General features: G+C 42.2%; 1 protein-coding gene across 4 annotated transcripts in view; it reads right to left on the reverse strand.

The window, feature by feature from the left end:
- Positions 1-597: 597 nt before the first annotated feature.
- FAM149A (family with sequence similarity 149 member A) overlaps positions 598-21,929 on the reverse strand; it is a 35,905-nt gene continuing 14,573 nt past the window's right edge. For 2 of the 4 annotated variants that reach the window (XM_036996831.2, XM_017659248.3), the window contains exons 2-14: positions 15,112-15,222; positions 14,680-14,818; positions 12,525-12,667; positions 11,082-11,207; positions 10,287-10,457; positions 9,578-9,768; positions 8,621-8,775; positions 6,126-6,229; positions 5,468-5,677; positions 4,821-4,941; positions 3,521-3,649; positions 3,358-3,436; positions 598-1,382 (exon numbers count right to left, since the gene is read on the reverse strand). In XM_036996831.2, coding sequence (XP_036852726.2) covers positions 1,309-1,382; positions 3,358-3,436; positions 3,521-3,649; positions 4,821-4,941; positions 5,468-5,677; positions 6,126-6,229; positions 8,621-8,775; positions 9,578-9,768; positions 10,287-10,457; positions 11,082-11,207; positions 12,525-12,667; positions 14,680-14,818; positions 15,112-15,222 — 1,753 coding nt within the window. In that variant the 3' untranslated portion in view covers positions 598-1,308. Of the gene's footprint in view, positions 1,383-3,357; positions 3,437-3,520; positions 3,650-4,041; positions 4,324-4,820; positions 4,942-5,467; positions 5,678-6,125; positions 6,230-8,620; positions 8,776-9,577; positions 9,769-10,286; positions 10,458-11,081; positions 11,208-12,524; positions 12,668-14,679; positions 14,819-15,111; positions 15,223-18,587; positions 19,115-21,929 lie in introns of those variants that run through there. The other 2 variants (XM_036996835.2, XR_012124020.1) reach the window with 2 other exon arrangements.

Here is a 21,929-nt window from a genome sequence, read left to right on the forward strand (position 1 = left end):
TCTGTGATGTCGCTCAGTAAGAAAGGGCAACACTAATTCCAGCGCCAACACACTTTTTAGTTTCCACACATCTGTAAATTGGCAAAGATCCTCTCTTCATTCAATGAGAAATGTGTCTGCAAAGAATTTATTGTACATTTACATGATGATAGGTAGATATAGATAAAGCTTCGTTTTGGATTAATGAAAGTTAGACTGATAAATATAATTATCTGATAGAAAAGAAGAAATGGTGATGTGAGACCTGAGAATATCAAAATGAGTCTAAGGACTGAAATCACAATAAAGGAAAATAACTTGCCGGAAGAAGAAACCAAGAAAATGGCCCAGGAGCATTGCCTCACGTTGATCCTTTCTCCTCTAATATGTTCCCTTGTCTATATTAAGGTCAGATAGGGATGTGTGTGCTCTGAAGGGACACGAAGCCGGGCAAGAGGACAGAGAGTGGAGAGAGCTGCTGCCTTAGACGGAGGGGCCTGGGAAGGCTCTACTGCAGGGGCGACATCTGAGCAAAGGCTGCACTGTGGGGAGCTAAGGAGGCCCCGCCCCAAAGCCTTCCCTCCCAGGGACGAACACTTCCATTGAAAACGACAACGATGAAACCATGGGTGATACATTTTAATTATGTTTCTACTCAGCTTTAAAAATCAGTCAGTTTGGGATGCTTTTAAATGAACTGCCTGAATTTGAACGTGAAAACTCATAAAACAGAATTGGCTTGGGACACTTAGCCACTGATGTTCCTTGAGATTTGTGACTTTAGTACTTTTTCCGGAAGGCATAAGGAAGTCAGCATGATGACTAGAACAATCTGAATCTTAGCCAAACTGGCATATGTACCCAAGATGACTTTGCTATTTTTTAAAGAACAGACTAAGGTCTATTAATAACTTAAGATTTTTGATGGAATTAATAATTCAATGAGACAACGAATATGTCAAGACACAAGTTACAAAATGGCATATTCCTAGATAATACGCTCTCATGTAGTAAGTAGTTATGTGTGTGTTTGTGTATACTTGATAAAATGATGGATCAGCAACACATACTAGATTCTTCTGAGCAAACCGTGAAGAACCTTTACTGGAATGCTTCCAGTATAGGAGGTTGGTGAGTTAGACTTGGATGCACTGTGCAATGCAAAGTGGTCAAAATTAAGTTCTTTGTTTGCATTTCTCTCAGTCTAACACCTCAGTCAGTCAGACAAGCAGATACACTGTATAATACTTGTTCTTCCATGTGTCAAGTGATGAATGGTGTAGAGGCTTGGAAGACTCCAGCAAGCACTCTGGTTCTGGTGTAGTAACATCAGGATGCCACTTGGAATCTCTTTCTTGAACTCAGAGTTGTCTTCTGAAAAGATTTCAGTGGATACTGTGAACCTGAAACCCCAAAGCAAAGAGTGGTTCTCATTAAAACGTTAAAAAAATTCCAGCTCTCAAAAAGATTATTTTGTACATTCCGTGCAGATGATATTAAAAAAAAAAAAACATGTTATTTTAATGTCACTTTACACAAACTAGGAAATAGTCATATGCAAAAATTGCCAGTTTGGGGGACAGGGGAAAGGAAGGTCCTCTCCCTCTTCCACCAAGCCTGGCTGCTGCCCTGTGCCTTCCCAGAGCTGATGGGTTTGCTAGAACCTGCTACTCAGAAGCAGATCCCTAAAGCCCGTAAGCAGCCCTTACACTGTTGGGGACACCCCCTCAGCTTCTCCTTTTTTTCTTGCCACAGAACAAATGTTGATGATAAGTTAATAGCTCCAGGGGATTTTTGACCTGGAAGCAAAGGTTAGTTAAGAGTGCAGATTTAAAATAAATTCAGAGCCCAGTTCCCTCTCCTGGCCTCTGCTCCTGTGTGACTAGCAAACTATTAGCCATCTCCAGTTAGCACGCTGCCATCCCATCACCAAAACAGAATTCATCAAAATTGCCGAGTTCTCTCTTTCAGCACCACTGTCCACTGGCCACGAACAAAGTCACATTTATCAGCCTCCCCTCCTTTCTCTCGCACATACTACATGATGTTCACCCTGATTCGTGTGGCTTACGCCTCCTCCAGGAAGTCCCTCTACCCCGTCACTCACCTGCATTTACAGTGAGGTGGCCCTGCTCACTACTCTAGTGGCCCCATCTCTCCCACTAGACTGAATGTTCCTTGAAGTTCAGACCCAAATGTCCTTGGTGTGTGAATGCCAGCCTTTAGCATGGAACTTAGCACAGAGTGAGCACTTGGTACGTTGTCATTTATTAATAAATAAATTTGGATGCATACTTTACCCCAGACCATCTACAATTACTTTCAAAGCAATACCTGATAATATAGCATGGCAGCCTTTTAGATAAGGAACTATTGTCACTGACCATGACAGCTAATGCTGCTGGGAAATTACACGAAAAAAGCAGCAAGAAGTCAAAGCAACCTAGAGAAAAACCGTAAGGGGCTAAAAAACCTTTGCCATCCCTACGCTACAGAACTATCGCAGGGCTTATGTAAACAGCGAAAAAACTCTTGTGCCAGGGCTTAAGCTGTACTAGGTTTACTTTTAAATTATTAAGTATTTCCTTAAAACAGAAAATATCCTTTACATTTCAGATTATCTATGATGCAAACGATTAATAACTTGGGGCAAATAATGTATGTCTGACACCTAGCTAGGTCCTTTCCACACACTTTTTCCAATAATTTTTTTATCCCCCCAGCTTGGTATAAAGGAAGGACTGAGTCCCAGAGGGGCTGAGGCCCTCTTAGGATGCTGGCAGGCGGGAAAGCCCCGTGGACACCGGGCACTTGATTCCAGACTGGCACACCTCATAACAGTGCGCTGTGGCCCCCATGAACAAAAATGTTGGTAAACAGTTTTGAGAAATTAACACATTGCTGGCCTAAATTCAGATGAGAAACTTCATCCTTCAAGTAGCATTCCCGGCTGAGAATAAGCACTTATCTGCAAAACTCTGCATCATAAAATAGAGTATTTGTATCAATTTTATGAGGCATTTTTACAAGTGGATCTTCACAGGAACTAAGATTAAGTTTTCATTTAGAAGAAAATCATGAAACTATATATAGCAGAGATAGACATCAATTTCTCCTAAGACTCACAAGACAGCATTTTTCTCTTATGTAAGAGTGAGGCCCCACATGAAGAGTGTTTGAGCAGTAAGTGCTTATGTGTATTTTGCTCTTTATGGCAATTTCTGGGGTCTAGACATAGACCACACACCCTGGTATTTCCTCTTACGTGTCCAAAATAGTCCAATCAAGGTACATAATCTTCAAATTCTCCTTCCAAAACTTGCAACCTCACACATCACGTTATTTATATATATATATATATATTTGAAGAACCCTGACCTGTCAGAAAACTTTGGCCTGTCCACGTGTGACCAGCAAACTCCATCAGGGTCAAGGAGCCTTTTTGAGGAGTATCTGACTGGTAGGAGAAAAATAAAATGAGGGATGAGATGTATTGTTTCAAATGTTTTTAAAAATCAAAGTTAGAGTAGAGACAACCTACCTGAAATGTATGTGTTGTGCTGGGTCTTGAAAACCGCTCTGTGGTCAGAGATCTTTCTCGAAGAGGGGACCGTTCTAAACTGTCAGGAATTGCACTTAACACTCTGTTTTGTGGATGCCTTCCTCGGTACTAAATGAAGGATAATAGGTTTTTATTTAAAATCAATGCAGTCCTTAAAAAGGCAAAAGAAAATCTATATATGCTCCAACAATTCCCTCATTTATCCATTCAATCATTTGCCCATTTGAAAGCTTTTATTTAGGCATTTGCTGAGCATAGGACCTACCAAGCACAAATATGAAAATATAATTATGTAATTGTATTATTTAACCTGATGAAGTGGAGTGTCCTAATAGGTAAATATGGATTCAAAACCTCAACCACCTAAAATTCTTAATATTAAATTGTGAGAGGAATGTAATTCCTCATTTGGGAATGACCAGACTTTTTTTATATGCTGTTTGCCATCTTTTATGATCTCAATATTCAAATGTTAAACATGAACGCTCTGAAACTCTTGCCTTCTGCAAGCAGGTTCTATCGCTGTGCTCAGGGAGGCTCCAGAAATGCAAGAGAAAACATTGCCTGTGCCGGTTTTTCTCTCCTGGGCCTTTATGTTCCCACAACTGGGGTCTCTCTGTGTGTTATAAAGTAGACACAACTGACAAGTCACTGCAAGTCTGGGGGAAATCTGGTCAGGCATACGAGCAAGATCCCCCAGATCTTCTGCCATCGCATGGCTGAGCTGAGTTCGGGTGAAGAAGATAATGCCTCTGCCTCGCGACAAACATGGCACAGATGAGCTGTGAAAATGAGAGCAGATAAAAATGGCTGCTGTATTTTACTGAGCTCTCAATTTATGTTAGGTATTATTTAACACCTACAACTTCATTTAATCCTTATGACCTTTCTTTGAGGTAGGAATCATTATTGCTCTTTTACAAATGAGAAAATTAAGGCTCAGGGAGATTAATTTGTACCAAATCACAGAGAGAGTTTGTGTGGCAGGATTCAAATATAGATCTACCTGTCTTCTGACGGACCTAATTATACCATCCTGACCATCAGCCTTGACACCTTGACTTTGTGATTTAGTTCAAGCCATGTTTTCATTTTTCACAAAACAGTGAACTAACCCTCCCACCTCCTATAAATTCTTACAAACCATTTACTTTCAGGAAACAGATTGTGGAGACATTTTATGTTACTGAGTTCATTTGGAAGTGCCAAAATTATATTTTGTTTGTTTTCCAACAGACTATCTAAATGGTGCACTTAAATATAATGACATCTGTCTTACAGAAAGAGAGCGAGGTCCGGGAACTGCCACACTTGGTTCACCAATCTCTGAGCCTATTGGGGGTAACCTGCTCCGTGAGGCCTGAAGTGGTGGGGAGCACACGTGGTCGAGGCTGGCTTGCCTGTAAACACAACACATGACTGAGCACCCGGGTGCAAAGACAGACAGGGACAGACCTTACCAAGAAGCTCCTAGGAAGGCAATGCTTTGGAGCCCATCCCTAAGGTCAAACGCTTTTCTGAAACTCCTTCCATAGAGCCAAACACATCCTTAGAAATAAATAAAAACTAAAAGGTATATATCCCTTTTGGCTTTATGGCATTTTATGTACACAAATTTATTTAAACCCCACAATAAGGAGGTATTAGTCATGTAATTTAGGAGTATTAAGTAATTATTAGTTTTACAGATGAGGTCACAAAGCACATTCAAGACCACCTCAGTACTGGAGTTTCAGTTCTCCTAGCTGCCTGTGCCCGACTTTTATATTCTAGCATCCAGCTAAGCATGCTAGTGGCACAAATTAATGAACTACACAGAAAAGTGTGCACAGAATCCACCAGAGAAGGCGTTGTCCAGAACAACCCCTCAGCCCTCATAGACCGGCGTGTCTGTCCCCTCTGCCTACCATGAAAGAAACGACTCACAGTTTTGATCCCCGAAGGACTTCATCACTGTACACACAGGGGGTTTTCATTCTCTGTGGCTCTGCAGTAAGGGAAGGCAGCCTTCTGTGTGCTGGCGTTTTCTTTGTGGAAGTCTGAAGTCCGCGGGTGTCTGAGATGCGTCCTGGCCGGTGCCGGGCCAGGCAGAGAGCACCGGCCCCGACCCCCAGGGCTTTGTCCTCGTGCTCATTCCTGGGGGAGGGAAGTCCAGGTAATTACTACGATGTGAGCACAGGGAGAACAAGGGACGTATGTCTAGAACAGTGCCTGGCATGTAGAGGGTCCTCCTAAGTATTTGTTGAATAAATGGACAGACTGTCATTTCCAATTCAACTTCAGTTTCCATGGAGAAACATCCACAAGGAAGAAAAGATCTGCATTTCCCACTGTTGGACGCCACACTCTATAGCCCAGAAGGTCAGCCTCACAGCCGCACTCCCTCTTCTTCTCTGCCCTGATCTAATCGGAATGTCTCGGGGTTGATATTAGAGCAGCGTTTTCGTTCTTACACACTGACCGCACCCTCCCGGCTGTGCTTGGGATCACATGGGCTTCCCATGACTTCATGTTCTCTGTCGTCTGCAGTGCTCAAGTGTGTGCAGCACAGGGAAGAGGCTGGGTAATGACTGCTTATACGTACTGTGTTCTGTCTGCAAAATAGGTCGGTCTCTGCTGGAGTGGCTTTGCTTGAATTGTCATCACACCATTCAAATCACTATAAAAGTTGTTGGAGAAGCGATGAATCTGAGACAAGGAGAAACAATAAAAATTAAAATGTATCCAGTGCCACGCCAACTACCGATGCCCATCAGGAGTCATCAGGAAACACCTGGCATGGTCAGAGTGGCTCATGAGGAAAATTTAATAAAGAGACTATATTTTATAAAGATGTGGGACAAGAATGAACAAAGAATCACTTAATTCTCGCGGGCTGGTACCAGTGGGTCTCCGCTGCCAGCCGGCCCCTGCTAGCCCGGGGCAGCATGGTACCAGATCCCGAAAGCTTAAATTGAATTCCAGTTCTTACTGCTTCCAGCTTGGGGTCTTGGAAATTACTTTGGAGTTTTAATTTCCTAATCTTTAAGTTACGGATAAAGATACCTCCTTCAGAGAGTTACTGTGAGGACTAAATTAGATAATATTAGTGAAAGCATAAAGTCAAGGCTTAATGATTAATTCACTGTTTGGCCCCATAATGTCTCCAACTAGGATTTAAAGTAATACTTAGATTCAGGCAGACAGGAAACTAGAATTCTATTCTAGTTTGAGAACAGATGTAGCAATCACATCACATTTTCCCTATGTTGAATCTATGTAAGAAGAAAGGCTAGAGGAATAAATTAAGACTTGTATTAAGTGCAATTTCCACTAGAATGCTTTGACTATTCCCAAAGCCTCTATTCATATTTTATTTTATTTTTACATTTAGCTTTGTTGTCAGTTCATTTTAACATTTATCCAAATGTTACAATAAAACAGCCATAAAAAAATAAAAGCTATAAAAACAACAAAGTATCTAAAAAAAACTCCTTAGATTTTAATATGTCCTTATTTCTTAAGATTACTTGTATTGACTGAGACTTCAAGGTTCTTTTCTGTGTTGCCATCAACTGTTCACTTTTGTGTGATTTCACGATATATGTTTTAATATACAAAGTAGGAAATACTTTGGACCTGCCAGAGCAGTTTAAGAGACCAGAAAATATAGTAAGTGGATAGCAATTCCAATTTCTTTTGAACAGCAAAAACAAAGAAGATCTTTTTAATTCTCAGAGCTTCCTACCTCATAGATCCCATAGACAATGAAACTGAGGTTTCGAGAGAGAGGGACAGATTCATGATCACAGTGCTACTAAATTGTGATGTCAGGCCCCAAACTTGTGGTCTATATGCAAAGCTCAATCTCGTCCGCTCTACTGTCTACTATATAGCCTCCTCATGTGTGTGCATGTGTGTGTGTGTATAGTATAGTTTGGCATGACTTAACTTCTATAGCTATATCATGTGTACATCAAGACCCTGAATCCTGCCTTATCCTTTATCTCTGCTCCCCCACACAAGATGAACTATGCAAAAACGTAAAAGCCAAACCCCTTCACAACCACGAACAAGCTTGTGCTTTCCAGCCTCATCTTCCATTAGATCTTTGGATAAAGACACAATTCAAGAAAAACTTATTGAGTGCCTAGTATCCACTAGGTCCTGTGTTAAGATCTCTCACAAATTTACATGATTTTATCTTCATAACAATCCCTTAGACAATACATTATTATCATTCTGTAGATGAGAAACAAAAGTTTAGAAAAGTTGAACAGCATGACCGAGATACTTCCCCTAGAAGGTCTTTTCATTCCAAATGCCCTGGTCTTAAACATCTGTGCCTCTGCTGTTCCCCGTACCCTCCCCTAACCCTCAGTCCCAGCACTGTTCCCCAAATGTGCCCCTCTTTCATCCCACCATGCCTCTGATAGCCTGAAATGACCCCCTATATGTGTGTGAAGTTCACAGACTTCAACCTATGAACACCCTACTCATTTACTCATGTTTCTGCTCAAATTTTACCTCCAAGCTAAAAGACCGAGCCTCAGACTTCAAGCAGCCTAAGTCATTCTCTCCTTTATTCTCTCTATGACCACTTTTCTGCACATTGTTCACACAGTGAACACATGGCATCTGACTTGTGTTACACTTACTGTTTTACTAGGTCAGACACTATGCTTTGTTCATCTGTCTAGCTCCTCAAAACACCTGATACAGTGCACTTAGTACAAGCTCAATAAATGCTGAATGAACCCAACAAATATTCATTGACTGCCTCCTTTCCATGTAGGAGCAAAGAAGAATGCTGGCAGCCTTCAGACTGGCTAAAATATTAGGGGATGGCATTTTGTGTCTTTAAAAATGTGGCAACAGCTCTGCAACTGAAAGTAAGTGGACAGTCTCAAGCCTGAGTATCCCTACTCTATTAAAGAATATGATGATTCTTTTGAACTCCATGAAATCATTATTTGTAAATTTTAATCTTACTGACAGACCCAAATATCTTGATAGCAGGATTGAATAGAATGGCAGTCTGACGAAGTGAGGCCGGAGAAGCAGATGAGGAGAGACAGAGACCAGGGGAAAGGCGTCTACCTGAGGTGGGTTAAGATGAGAAGCCAGAGATATGCTTCGAGTCTCAGAACTTCTGGATGGAGGGACACTCGGCACATCTGGATTAATACGGGGCACAAGGACATGTGGAGATTTGTTCTCAGCTGCCTTCAGCTTTTCTTTCTGTTTTTTTCCTTCTATGTCAACAGAGAAATCAATGTTATTAAGAAACATCTAATACATGTACTTAGAATTCACTGTTCAAAGAGAGCGTGTTCTTGCGTCATCATGAGTCGGCCATGGCCCCTGAGCCTTGCTGCAGAGAGCGGAGACCCCACAGAGCAATTGGCTGGTGGGACACTTTCCACCTGCAGGTAATGAAATGTTTATCATTTTACTAGTAGGTGAAAAGATAGGGTTTAAACACTGGAGTAATTAAGATTCTTGGTATTTTATAATATCCCAACTAATCTGTTGGTTGGAAAAATACTAATATTTAAATTAATTAGTACCCTACTGCACAAATTGATTATATAATCCTAGCCATTAATGTCCAACACTGACATTTCTATGATCTGTCACTTTTCAATTTCAATTAGTTTAGAGAATATTTCCTAAAGTTAAATGAAGTGAGAAAATAGCTATGTTTACATTATAATTACAAATAATGTCATGAAACGTTACACGCTAATATCCTCTTGCTGGAGGTTAGTTAGGTAAATTTTTTTATTGCCACAGTAAAAAAATGTGACTTCTGCATTCTTGTGTAGTTCTGTTTTTTCCTCAGAGTGCATATATATATATATATTATTTTTAAGACTGAAAAAACAATAATGTCCTTTCTGAAGTGAGCACAGATCCTTGTGAAAAAAAGGAGAAAACCCCCCCTCCCCTCTCACCCCAACCACGTCCTAGCTGTGGCCAGCTGGGTGGGGCACAAAACCAAGAAATGAGGGCCTTTTTTTCTCTTCATTTAGGCCAAATTCTACAAGTAAGTACCTGAGAGAGTAACTTCCCAGTTTTTTCTAATCAACTTTCGCAATATTTCTACCACATTTGTCCAGACGTGATCAAACACCTCTGCAGCCACGGCATCTTTGATGCAGTCATGTGGGGAAATGGGAGGAAGTCCGTGTTTACGCCGAGCCCTGCGATGCGGAGCTGGTTTTTGTTCAAGACATTCATCGCCACTAAGGACAAAACCCACTGAAATTACTAAAAGTATCAATGGCTAAAGTTAAAATAATGCTATCTATCAACCCATCCTTCAAACATGCATGCATATATGTATAGTATGCATATATAAATAGAACATTCTCTTTTAAACAGCACATTGTTATTTTTTTATGTACCCATATTCAATACCAAAGCAAATGTTTATTATACAGTATTTGTAACTTTCATTTACTGACCAAATACGTAGTCAAGGCTGCTGGAGCCCCCAGGGCACGAAGGCTGTAATAGCCTTGTCCACTTTTACCAGTATGTGGAACACGATTCTTGCCATATTATGGGAAGCCCAGCCCTAGCATAACACACCCTGCTAGGAATCTAAAAGCTTTGGCGGCACACTACACCTGTGAGAACGGAAAACCCTTGGGGTAAGTAAAAAATACACAGAACTCTAAGTGAGATGTAATCAAGATAAGTGCCCAATCAGGCACGCTAATTACACTGTTAAGTCACAGTCAAATAAAATTCTATTTACTCTTCTTCTCTGTCAAAAGCAAAATATTCTTCCATCTTCCCATCCACATCATAAACCTCTTCTTCCAGGGGCGACAGTGCCGTTCCATCGGCTACTCCTGTGGAGTCAGGGCCTAGCCGGGCAGGGGCTGAGGGAACCGCCGGGTGTATCTGCGAGCCAGAGACGCACAACCTGTGGGCAAAAGCAGATTGTCTGTGAGAGCGTCTGGAATGCGGAGGATACAAGGTCTGCATGATCAGGGCGGGTCTTTAAATTATCCATGAAGTATAGAATCCCAAAGAAAAAAATCATTGCATATTACATTATATCCTTAAAAGCAACACTTAACACAGGCATCATTAGAAATGTTAAGGGGCTTCTTAAAAGTCTAAATGATCCTGAGTTTATATCCTCTTTGCTGTAATGGAAGGACGTCATGACACCGTCCTAATATGTGAGACTGGCATGGAGGGGATTCTGTGAGTGAGCAAAAGAGAAGAGGCCAGAGCTTCACTCCTGAGTCGCTCCCCCTTGCGGCAAGTTTTGATTTTGCATCCACCACTGTTCACAGAGTCTTCAAAACAAAGAGTTTAAAAAAGCTCCCTTGATACCTGCAGTGCACACATTCATCATCATCATCATCATTAATTTAGAATGAGAAGCATCTGGTGAAAGAAATGCTCTGTACTTGCCCTTCATTGGAATCTAAACCTCCAACATGGGAGGGGGCCAAGGTTCATGGCTGAGACAGACATAAAAAAGTATAATTAAGGTGAGGTTAAAAATACTTTGCAAAAGTAACATATTGGAACGTACTCTCTAATGTTGCTGTTATGTTCACAGGCACCAAAGAAGGGTTTGTGGACTGTCGAACTGGGCTCACTGCCCTGGAAATGTTGGAACCCTTCATCAGCTGGCCGGATGAGCTGTTTTCCTAATACTCTGCAAGGTAAAAAAAAAACAAAAAAAAAACAAAAAAAAAGCAGGAAAACAAACAAAAAAGGAGGTTATTAAAATATTTGAGTGGGAAGCGGAAAGAAGTTTCACCATTTTAAAAGCTGGATCCAGTCATACATTGAAGGCATGTGTGTGAAGTGAGCAGGCACAGGTGGGTACATGAGAAGCCCAGCGGCGTCACAGAGAAAGCACAGCCTTTGCAGGGGCAGGACAGTCTGTTTTCACTGGTGGAGAGATTCGAGGCAACGTGCTCAGAGTCACTGACCTCATCTGTTTGCTCCTTGTCGGCAAGACACAATAATAATAATCATCTTGTAGGACTGGTGAGTGGCTTTGAGATGACCGTCTGTCAGAACTGGCTAACCAGGGTAAAGCTGGGTACACAGAAGCCCTCTAGCAATGCTAACTAGTATCCACGTAATGAGTAAAACCATACACATATACATACTTGGCTTATGTTCCTTGCAACCTTTTCCACCTTCCCCTCCTTCATTTTTATCTTAACTGTGGAAGACAACAGGGACAGGAGCAGGTCTGAGCCCCTGGCTTTTGGTAGGTGCACCATGCCTAGGAAAGGTAGCATCACATTAGTAGCCAGTGGGCAGATTATACTCTCTAAGATGAGGGCTTATGGAGAATTACTTAGTCAAGATTTTTTTAAAAGTTACCTAGTGAGGTCACAAGGAAATCATTGACATGTGTATGAGTATTTCAACTTGTTCTAGATATAATAAGGAGGAACTTCAGAGAACTGGAATGGATTTTTCTCCCAAGTAGGTTTGGCTGAGTGTTTGAAGGAGGAAACCCTCCCCTTCATACCCAATTTATATTCTCCATCTTTGATGTTTAAAGATAAATGATCTTTCCTACAGAAGGGATCTGAGGGACATGGTTAGATCATCTCTCCAATCATTCTGCAAATAAATACTCAGTGCCTCCCCGGCCCACCCTGAGCACTGTTCTTGGTGCACAGGACAGATACGTGCTGCTCACATGCTGGTAGATGGGAGGGTAAAAGGTAATGTCCACCACTTCTGCATTCGCTTTGCATGTAATGCCTCTCTGGGGATGAAATAGATTTTTTTCTCACAGATAAAAATGTACTTGAGTATAGGAATGTCTCAGTATTTCCTGAGACACCATTTCAGAGGACATGATTTCTCAGTAAAGGGCATGTGGTCTGGATACATATTTTGACTGGGTGATTGCTTTCAGTCAAAAAAAAAAGAATTGTGTTAAGCAGGTTGGGACTGGGCAGGTCCAAAACCCACTGCAGAGAATTCCTATGAACCAGCCCCCTACCTCAGATGGAGGGATCTTCTCGTCCACTCGCTGCATTCAGCCAGTAGATTCTGAGTCTGATGGCTTACTTTCCCTTCGAATAATATTTCCTCTACTTCCCAGAATAATTGCTGAACTTTCCGTGAATTGGCTCTGTCAAACTCCTAAAACAGAAATGCACAGTTAGTTAGTAGACTAAAAGTTGTAAAAACATGGGCTTTATAATCAATGCTGACACATTTAAGGTACATAATTTGTAGGCACGAATGTCAGATGATAAAAAGAATGTGGACTTTGCAGTCAGACATAACGATGCTCCAGTTTTTACTCTTCTAATAAATTGCATCCCATTCTGAGACTGTTTCTCTAACTGTTAAGTAGAGATAATGTCTACCTTGTGAATTATGAGATTTATTTGGCATTTTACATAGCTACAGATATAGGCAGAGGTGCACATATTGACACAGACATTAATCTACTTAGACACACACCTATATATCTATACACACACAGACATATATCCCCCCTGTAGTTGTGCATGACACACCTAAACATATCTGCAAAATACAAGCTGGTTTGGTTTTTTTCTGATGACAATACTGCTGAAGAGGAAAATTACTTTTTCAGAAAGAGCCATTCACCTTCTCTTAATCAAAGAAGAAGGGAAAACCAAAAAACAAAAAACCAATCCTGTTATCTAAGCAGTGTGGCTGTTAGGTGAGGCCAGTGTATTCATTTTCCTTGGACGGAGCTGCGGGTGAGACACGCGTCAGCCTTCCCATCTGCTCCCGGCAGTAACAGCCCTCAGAACCGCGAGGCGACCTCCGGGGCAAGAGCCCGGCTTATATTTTCTTCCAGGGGGACGTGAACCTGAAATCTGACCCACAGCTCCGAGTGGCGGAGTGCCTGCCTAGCTGGTACTCATTCCTGATCCAAAATGGTCATTCAGGCTGATTTTCACAGAAGGCTACCCAGTCTTTTTTGTGTTACTTCTTCCCCCAAATTGATAACCTACATTCTCAGATGGCAGGGCAGTTGAATTATGTCTTTTAAAATGCAAATAGGGAGAACACTAATAATCATATTTGCCTCGCAGGTGGGGACTAGGTGCCCAGGGCAGGGAAGAGGGCCTACTCCATTTTCTCTCCAGTGCATTTTGTTGCTGTTGCACATTTTAGGAATCAAAAAGAAGATAAACAATTTTAAGTGAACAACAGTTGTAGGGTCTGGAGTAATTTGAATTCTATAAATGGAAGTCATAGACTCTGGATAATTCCATGAAAGTGGGTACTAACCATCCTGGAATGTGGGCAGCCTGGGGCAGTGGTTCATAGCCGCCTTCTTGCCCAGGGCAACTTCTGAGGAAAGCGTGAGGAGTGGCGGGGTGGGCGTGGGGTCGGCGCTGTCATCATGGGTGATTGAGCCCAGTGCCTGAGAGGCAGAATCCCCCCCACCCCCAGTCCCCTGCGTGCCCCTCTCCCTCCCACCGCTTTGAGGAGTGGAGAACTGCTTTTAAAGAGAGCAAAGAGAACCAGAACACAAACAAGGAAAGAGCACCCCAAATGCCACAGTGGGGGCTCTTCCACAGCCCCCGGGGCATCTCAAAGGTTGTGCCCCCCAACCCCATTCTTAGGGACAGAGTGCCCAGCAAAAGCTAGAGCTGTGGCAGGGAAGTTCACCCAGCTACGGATCCCACCCACAAAGAGCACAAAAACAGGTCACAGGTCACAGGTCACAGCTTCCACTAGGGTCAGAAGAAGCCAGGAAAATGTCCAACTTAGAGTATTAGGGAAAATCCCTGATTATGGTGATTTTTTTTTACCTTTTACTTGACCAAAATTTTTCTCTTATTCAAGTTGCTAATTGTTAAGAGCCTGCCCTGAATTTCCAGCCCCAGAGAGCATAGGAGAAATCACATACAACACAGTGAGGGGTGGGGAGCTGACACTACCGGCAGCTAAGATCTGGGTTGAGATTTTGAGTGATTTTTATTTTTCCATATATTTTCTATAGTTTTAAGTTTTTACTTGTGCCATGGAAATGTGTTTATATGTGTGTACATGTATGTGTACAATAGGTGATGCTTGTAAAGCTGTTAAGATGTTCAAAACGTAAGAAAGCGGTTCTTCGTGATAAATAGTAATCATGGGATTATCCAGAATATTCCGACACATACATCATCTCTCCAGGACCAAACAGAGCTCCTCTCAGTAGATAGGCCAGTGGTAGAACTCTGCACCCCAGACCCAGACCGAGAGCTGTGGGCTTCTGTGGGCGTGGGGCTTCCACTTGATGTAAATGACGACACGGATTCACTGCAGAAACAAAACGAGGGACACCAATAGCTTTCCTGGGAAAAGGTTATACCAGTTACATCATAAAAACTACTATCTCTGGGTGGACTTCTTCTTTTTCTTTACATGTATTTCTTCATTTCATAGTACACTGATTTAAAAACATGTATGCAGTGTAACATTTCACTAGGCTAAAAATTAAACCACTTTTTCACGTTTAGAAATTCGTGGCCCATCACTGATCATATTTCCCACATTTGCTGGGGTCATGTTTCAGTTTTGCAATCAGAGGCACTTAACAGATTCATTCTTACCAGGCATATTTATCAATGGCTTTCTGCACATTTCTTGTAAAATGCGTAGGTAAAAGATCTTTGCTTTTCACAGCAAAACTGTGCTTTCCAGATCCTTCTGACAGTCCTCTTCTGAAAAATAAAATATGAGAAGTAACTTAAAAGTAATAATATAATTTTATTCATAAGACTTTTAAAATTTCCTTTTGTATAAAGTTGCCCCTCTCCTCCTGCCATATCCCCGTAAACACACACGTGTGCATGCACACATGGACACACACACACACACACACACACATCTTTAAGAAACTAAGGCTCAAGACCTTACCATTTTTAGTTTTATTAGAATCAAGGTTGCCATTAACCTACATGCACATTTATGTTAACTGGAAAAAAGCAGCTTTTTGTGATTGAGCCTGACTGGTAAAAGTTGCCTGAAACTCTGGGCTGGCTCAGCCTCTCTCCAAGACATAAGACTGGCCAGGTGAGACGGACACTGGAGTTCAGGTTACACACGTCCCTTGACCCAGCGTCCTGTGCTTGCAAAAGCCAAGCAGCCCTCCAGGAAAATACCGATAATTTTGATAATTCCATATTAATTCTGAATATATATCAAATTCTTTTGAATCACTAAACACATAAATGACTGAAACACACAAAAAATAACACACTTTAGTTTGGTATTGTTGTCTGGGATGGCTGTGACGTGTAGCGTTTTAAAACGTTGACATTAATGGATAACTAAGAAAAGATGTCTGAATTTTAAGTCAGGTATTAAACCTGTCTGGAGTAGCTCAGTGTTAATAATTAAAATGCCCTTCCAGCGAACCTCTTAAAACACGGACTTCCCTCTAGTCAAAATATCTTCGTAACATTACACAGTAACCAACTTCTATGGAAATCACATTTCTCCATATAAGTAACTTATATTTCATATTAACTTAAAATACGGTAGTGATTCAGGGAAAAGAGTCATCTTTCAATAGTCTAACATTCATTAAAAAAAAGTTCCATTTTTGCTTTCCATTAAAATGGTACCTAATTTTCAGAAGTCATATTTCTGAATGTAAATGGAGTTTTTAAGTATTCATGTAAGAGATAAATTAATGAAAGTTATGTGGCTCTAATGTTCTTATAACCAAGGGAATTTTAAAAACAATTACTATAAACAGAGGTTAGCGAGAACCTTTGCCTTCCATACATATTGTACAAGAAAAGAATGGAATTATATGATAAAGGTGTTCAAGAAAGGGTCAGAGAAAATCATGCAGGACAAACTTTTATGCTGAGTTTATAAACTGCTTTACCTTTAGCTCTGTTCCATCAATTATTATCATTTTCATGTGAACCAATTACTCTTTAGACAAAAATACAACATAGAAGAAGCAATCAGTTAGAAGTTGCATCAAAACTTTGCTTTGAATATTCAGAAATATATACCAGAATATGAATTAATTTGCTTCTTATTGAGAAACAATTTTTTAACCGCAGGATGGCAAACTATGGAAGATCTTATAGCAGATGTGGATTCAAAGTGTGGATTTGAATCCGGCCCTGCCAGGGACAGGCAGTGGGCTAATAAGCAAGTTACTTCTCCAAACCCAGACCTGATACACACATCTGCAACACCGTGATAATACTGTCAGCTTTTTTGTACAGTTGTGAGATTTTAAAGCATCTGCATATTAGGTGCTGGATAAATCAGGCTGCTCCTTACATTGTGATGATCCTGACACTTAATTTTTTTGTTTCCGTAGCACCTAAAATAATGCCTATCACATAGAGATGCTCTGTTTGTTCAAAAAGCCAGTGGGCAAAGAGATCACACTAGTGACTCAAAGAACTTGTTTTTGAACCGTAGTTACTCTGCATGTTCATGGTTAATACAAAAAGGATGACACTGTGACCAGGCACGAAAATATTCTTTAGGTTCAGGACATTTCTGGAAAATGTTTTATCCTTTATAAGAAAATTCCCTGCTCTTTGAGTAGCTGATATCCCCCCAAATGGACTTGCACAATCGAATGGTTCTTGCTTCTGGCTCCTCCTCTGCCTTTTGTGCAACTTGAAAACTAAATTCACCCATCAGACGCATGCCGGTTTGTTAATCTTGTCTCCATGAGCAATAATTTCTTCCTCCAGAAAATTCATCCTTTTTCTGAGCGAGGAAGAGGGAGTCTTTTCAAGCTAAGAAGGAAATTATTTACCCAAATGGGAAGAACTAACTCCCTCTTCACCTCACACCACAGCCTTTGAAGGCCAGCACTCCCACGCACTCCGCAGGGGCTGAGGCCAGGGGAGGAGGGGTGCCCCAAAATGGGCGCCTTCAAACGCGGTCTACTCCCACACTGCTACTCCAGCGTCCTTCTCCTCTGCCCTTCCCACCCCATCTCCTGCAAAGTCTCTCTAGTTCAGTGAAACTTCTTGAACTTCGAGTGACATACTTTTGACCCACAGAGTTCAGAAGAATTCTGAATAGGAGTTTGAGCCTGTAACTCAGTGAAGGCCAGAGGCCTGGAAGAAGAAAGGGGTGGAGTGGGGCCATCTGACCTGCACCTCTCCACAGGGACCCTGACTTGTGAACATGGTGAACTAAAAGCAGAATCTCTTGCCCCCCCCCCTTTTCTGAATGTTTTGAGTATTTGTTTTCCCTGTCTTCTAGCCATGCATCGTAGCGTTATTTCCTGCATAACATTGAACATTTTCAGTTCCCATAAACTGTTAACCCCTGTCTAATCCATACAGTCTAAGTAAATGCACACAGCTTCCAGATGTGTCCTATAAATATCTTAAAACTTGAAAGTAGTGGAATGTCGATTAAGCTTTTATTACATAATACATAGACATGTAACAACTTTACACTTAGTTCCCATCTTCACTTCTTAAATTTTAGAGATAATAAAACACTGCTAGTCTTACATTTAAAGCTTTTCATGTGGGCAGGGAATCTAGGTTTTAGAGTCGGGTTTAGCTCAGCCACGTAACTGTTTTGCACTAATTCGTTGGTGCATCAAAGTTAAGGCTGAGTCCCAGTTTCCACTGTCACTCCACTCCAGGTGTCAAGTAAAATGCCTCAATTATCTGCTTCCACTTTTTAAAAGGTGCCTCTCCATAGCCCAGAAACTTGTGCCACTTTGCCCTGTAGACATTCAGTCATTAAACCAGTGACTGCAGCTTTCAAATTTTGTATTTCTGCTTAACAGGGCTGTCAGAAGTAAGCACTCCGCATGGGCTGAAATGCAGGACGGTTTCTGGGTGCACGGACCCCCCCGGCCCCGAGGCTGCCCCTGCCTCGCAGCACCCTCGGGATTGGCGCGGAAAAGTCTCGGACGCCACAGACGCTTCTCGGAGCAAGAGATCGAGTTGGCCCGGGAAGGCCGATGGCGGCAGGGAAACGGACAACGGACGGGGCGGTGCAGGAGGAGAAATCACGCGCTCGGCACGGAGACGTGACACGGCCCCGAGCCCATGCCCCCTCCTCCCGGGTGCGGACTTACCCAACGACAGCCAGCCCCAGGCCTGCACGCGCGTTCCCCGGGCCGGGCCCCGCGCCTCGAGGGCCGGGCGCTGCCTGGCGCCGACCCCCCGCGCGCCCCCGGGGCCGGGGCTCCCCGCCCAGCCCTGCGCCCCAGCGCCGCCGCGGCCGAGCGACGCGGTCGGAGACGCTGCGGGCCGGGGGTGCGCCTTCCCCTCCGCCGGGGCCCGGCCCGCGCGCCCCGCCGCAGGCTCCCCGCTCTCCCCGGAGTGCGCCCTCCGGGCCCCCGCGCGTCGGCATCAGTGAGCCTCCCCACCCCGGGGCCCTCAGCTCCTTCTCAGCCTTCCCCGCCCGCCTGGGCAGGAGGGCCTGTCAGGAGCGGCAGGCCCCCCTCGCTATCCCTGCTGGCGGGGAGGGGGCAGGGAGAGTGACGTTTTAAAAAAAAGGGAAGTCTCATCACGCCTCATAGATGCAAGGTGCTAATCTGATTTACTGGGGCTCCTGTTCTAATTATGCACCAAAGATTGGTTTCCTTTCAGGCCCCCCTCTCCATGTGCGCGGATGCTGCATCTCGGACAGGCCAGCACCTTCCTACAGAGCGGAGAGCACACCTGCGTTTGGGCGTATTTAACATGCGCTTGTTTCAGTCTTGGAATCATACGACAGAACCAGGACCAGAGTCCCTGGACTCCGTGTTCCGAGAGGGCAAAATTACCAAGCCACCATTTCCATAAACTGAAAGAAACAGGAGTGGGTTAGCTGAAGTAAAACATATTCAAAGCAAGGTGTCAGAGGGTGGACACATACATGGCATGACTTTCCCCACTACAAAATGTTTGATCATTGCAATGAATAGAGTGGATGCTGGGCCACTTTGCAGTGCACCACTCTGCATACCGGACATTCTCCTTTGAGAGCTGAGACCTTCTAAGTCTGAACAGGCAGGTGCACAGAGGCCCGCTATTCCTCCCACTCAGTATCCTGCATTTACAGAGGTAAACCTTGCCTATTTATTAGTGAAAAATCCAGTTTATTTTGAATCTGACTTTTAATTTACAACAAAAGATAAGAAACCACTACGGATCACAAACATCCATTTCTTCACTAAGAATACTAGGATCTGCACCATGTTTTACAAATCATCAGTTTTAAAGTGATGTGTCTATAAATTCTAAAATAAGATTTTAAACCCTGAAACATTATTTATATATACACACACACATGCGCATGTGTGTGTGTGTGTGTGTGTGTGTGTGTGTGTGTGTATATGAGTGCATATACATTTGACCCTTGAACAATACCGATGTTGGGGGTGCTAACTACTGCGAAGTTGAAAATCTGTGTATAATTTTTGACCCCCCCCAAATATAACTATTAATAGTCTGCTGTTGACCAGAAACTGGAGAACACAATTAACACAAATTTTGTATGTCATGTGTCTTATATACTGTATTCTTATAATGAAGTAAGCTAGAGAAAAGAAAATGTTTTTTCAAATTGTCTCAAATCGCTAAAACTTTTTCCAATATATTTACTGGGGAAAAAATCTGCATATAAATGGACCCGGGCAGTTGAAATCCATATTGTACAGATTTTAGATAGATATGCATACACCAGTACACATATATGTGCACCTCTGTATCTCAGGGAAACTGATGGTATCTGAAGTAAACACATACCTGCTAGTGCTATTAATATGTAAAGGGGGACATGACGGAAGGAAAAGGAGAACATTGTGATCCAAACCTATACTAGCTGCTTTATACATATTACTTTATTTTGTTTCATTTTTTTAAACACCCATGCTAGGAAGATACATAATTTTAGTGATGAAAAATTGGAAGGCAGAAATCTTAATATATTCAAGGTCACTTAGCTAGGATGTGGCATGCATATATGTGTCCCAGGTATCTACTGCGTGACAAAACACCCGCTGACCCCAGCTGACACGTCCCAACGGAGAGGGGAGTGGGGGCAGAGCAGCCATGGTCCATGAGTACATGAGATCCAAGCAGGCCCGTGTGTCCAGTTCCTTGATTAGGACCCACTTCTGCTCCCTGGCTTCTTCCTAGCTTTTTGCTTTGCCTTCTGAGCTCTTGCTTCCAACCTCTCAGTGATCCTCAGGAGGAAGAAATGGCCAAGGTTTGCAAGTTAGTGGGTGGGATCCCAGCCTGCTTCCCTCTAGAGAAGGTTGGGAGGAGGAGCTCCAGTCTGAGTCCCTTCTAGTCCAAGCAATATAATTATCTTATAAAATTTGTACTTGGAATTTATCAGAGCTCATTCCATTAACCATAAGCCACACTGACCTTTCTTTCTGGAGCAGGTTGTTGCAGACATGCTGTTTACATTATAATGAGGGCCCAGGGAACAATAATGATCACAGTAATAAAACAGGAGCCCTCAACTTCTAAAATAAGGGTATTAGGCTCTGCCTTACCGTATTACGGAAACTTCGTTATGATGAAAAGAAACTATGTTATCACCCTCTGATAATCTAATAGTAATATGAAAATATACCAAAAATATATATTTTTAGGTAACTTGAAGTGTTTCAAATTCTGGTTCTGCCTAGTTCTAGCCCGTCTGGCCTGGGCAAAATACAACTACTGGGCTTACTTTGGGGCATAAGGGGTCGCATGCAATACTCGCAAGAAGCCACTAGATGGCAATCTTTTACACAAAATTTTTCCATTGCTATTTCAGACATAAAACAGTATCTGAAATTGAATATAAGACGCCACTGAAGTTAAGAGGCTATTTTATAATGATAATGTCGCTCACACTGTCTAAAATGGACCCTTTTCAAATTCTGCTTTTGCCTTGCTCTAGCACGGTGATCCTAAGAAAAATACAACTACTTACAGGGCTCACTTTAGGACTGAAATGGACACATGCAATACTTCCAATAAGCCATAAGATGGCAGTCTTTTACACAAAATACTTTCCATGCCATTTAGACATATATGGCCTTTATATGGCCTTTCTTATGTTGAGGTACTTGCCCTCTATACCCATTTTGTTGAGATTTTTTGTCATAAATGGATGTTAATTTTATGAAATGCTTTTTCAGCATCTATGGAGATGATCATGTGGTTTTTGTTCTTTCTGTTGATGTGGATGATGTTGATGGATTTTCTAATATTGTACCACCCTTGCATCCCTGGAATAAATCCTACTTGATCATGGTGTATGATCCTCTTGATGTGTTTTTGAATTCAGTTTGCTAATATTCTGTAGAGGAAACAGCATCTAAAGTTGAATTTAAGGTGTCACAGAAGTTAGGATACTATTTTGTAATAGTAATGTGGCTTACACTGTCTAAGAATGGATGCTTATCAAATCTGCCTCTGCTTAGCTCTAGCTG

The sequence above is a fragment of the Manis javanica genome, chromosome 12 (assembly GCF_040802235.1).
Source record: "Manis javanica isolate MJ-LG chromosome 12, MJ_LKY, whole genome shotgun sequence".
Classification (NCBI taxonomy): domain Eukaryota; kingdom Metazoa; phylum Chordata; class Mammalia; order Pholidota; family Manidae; genus Manis; species Manis javanica.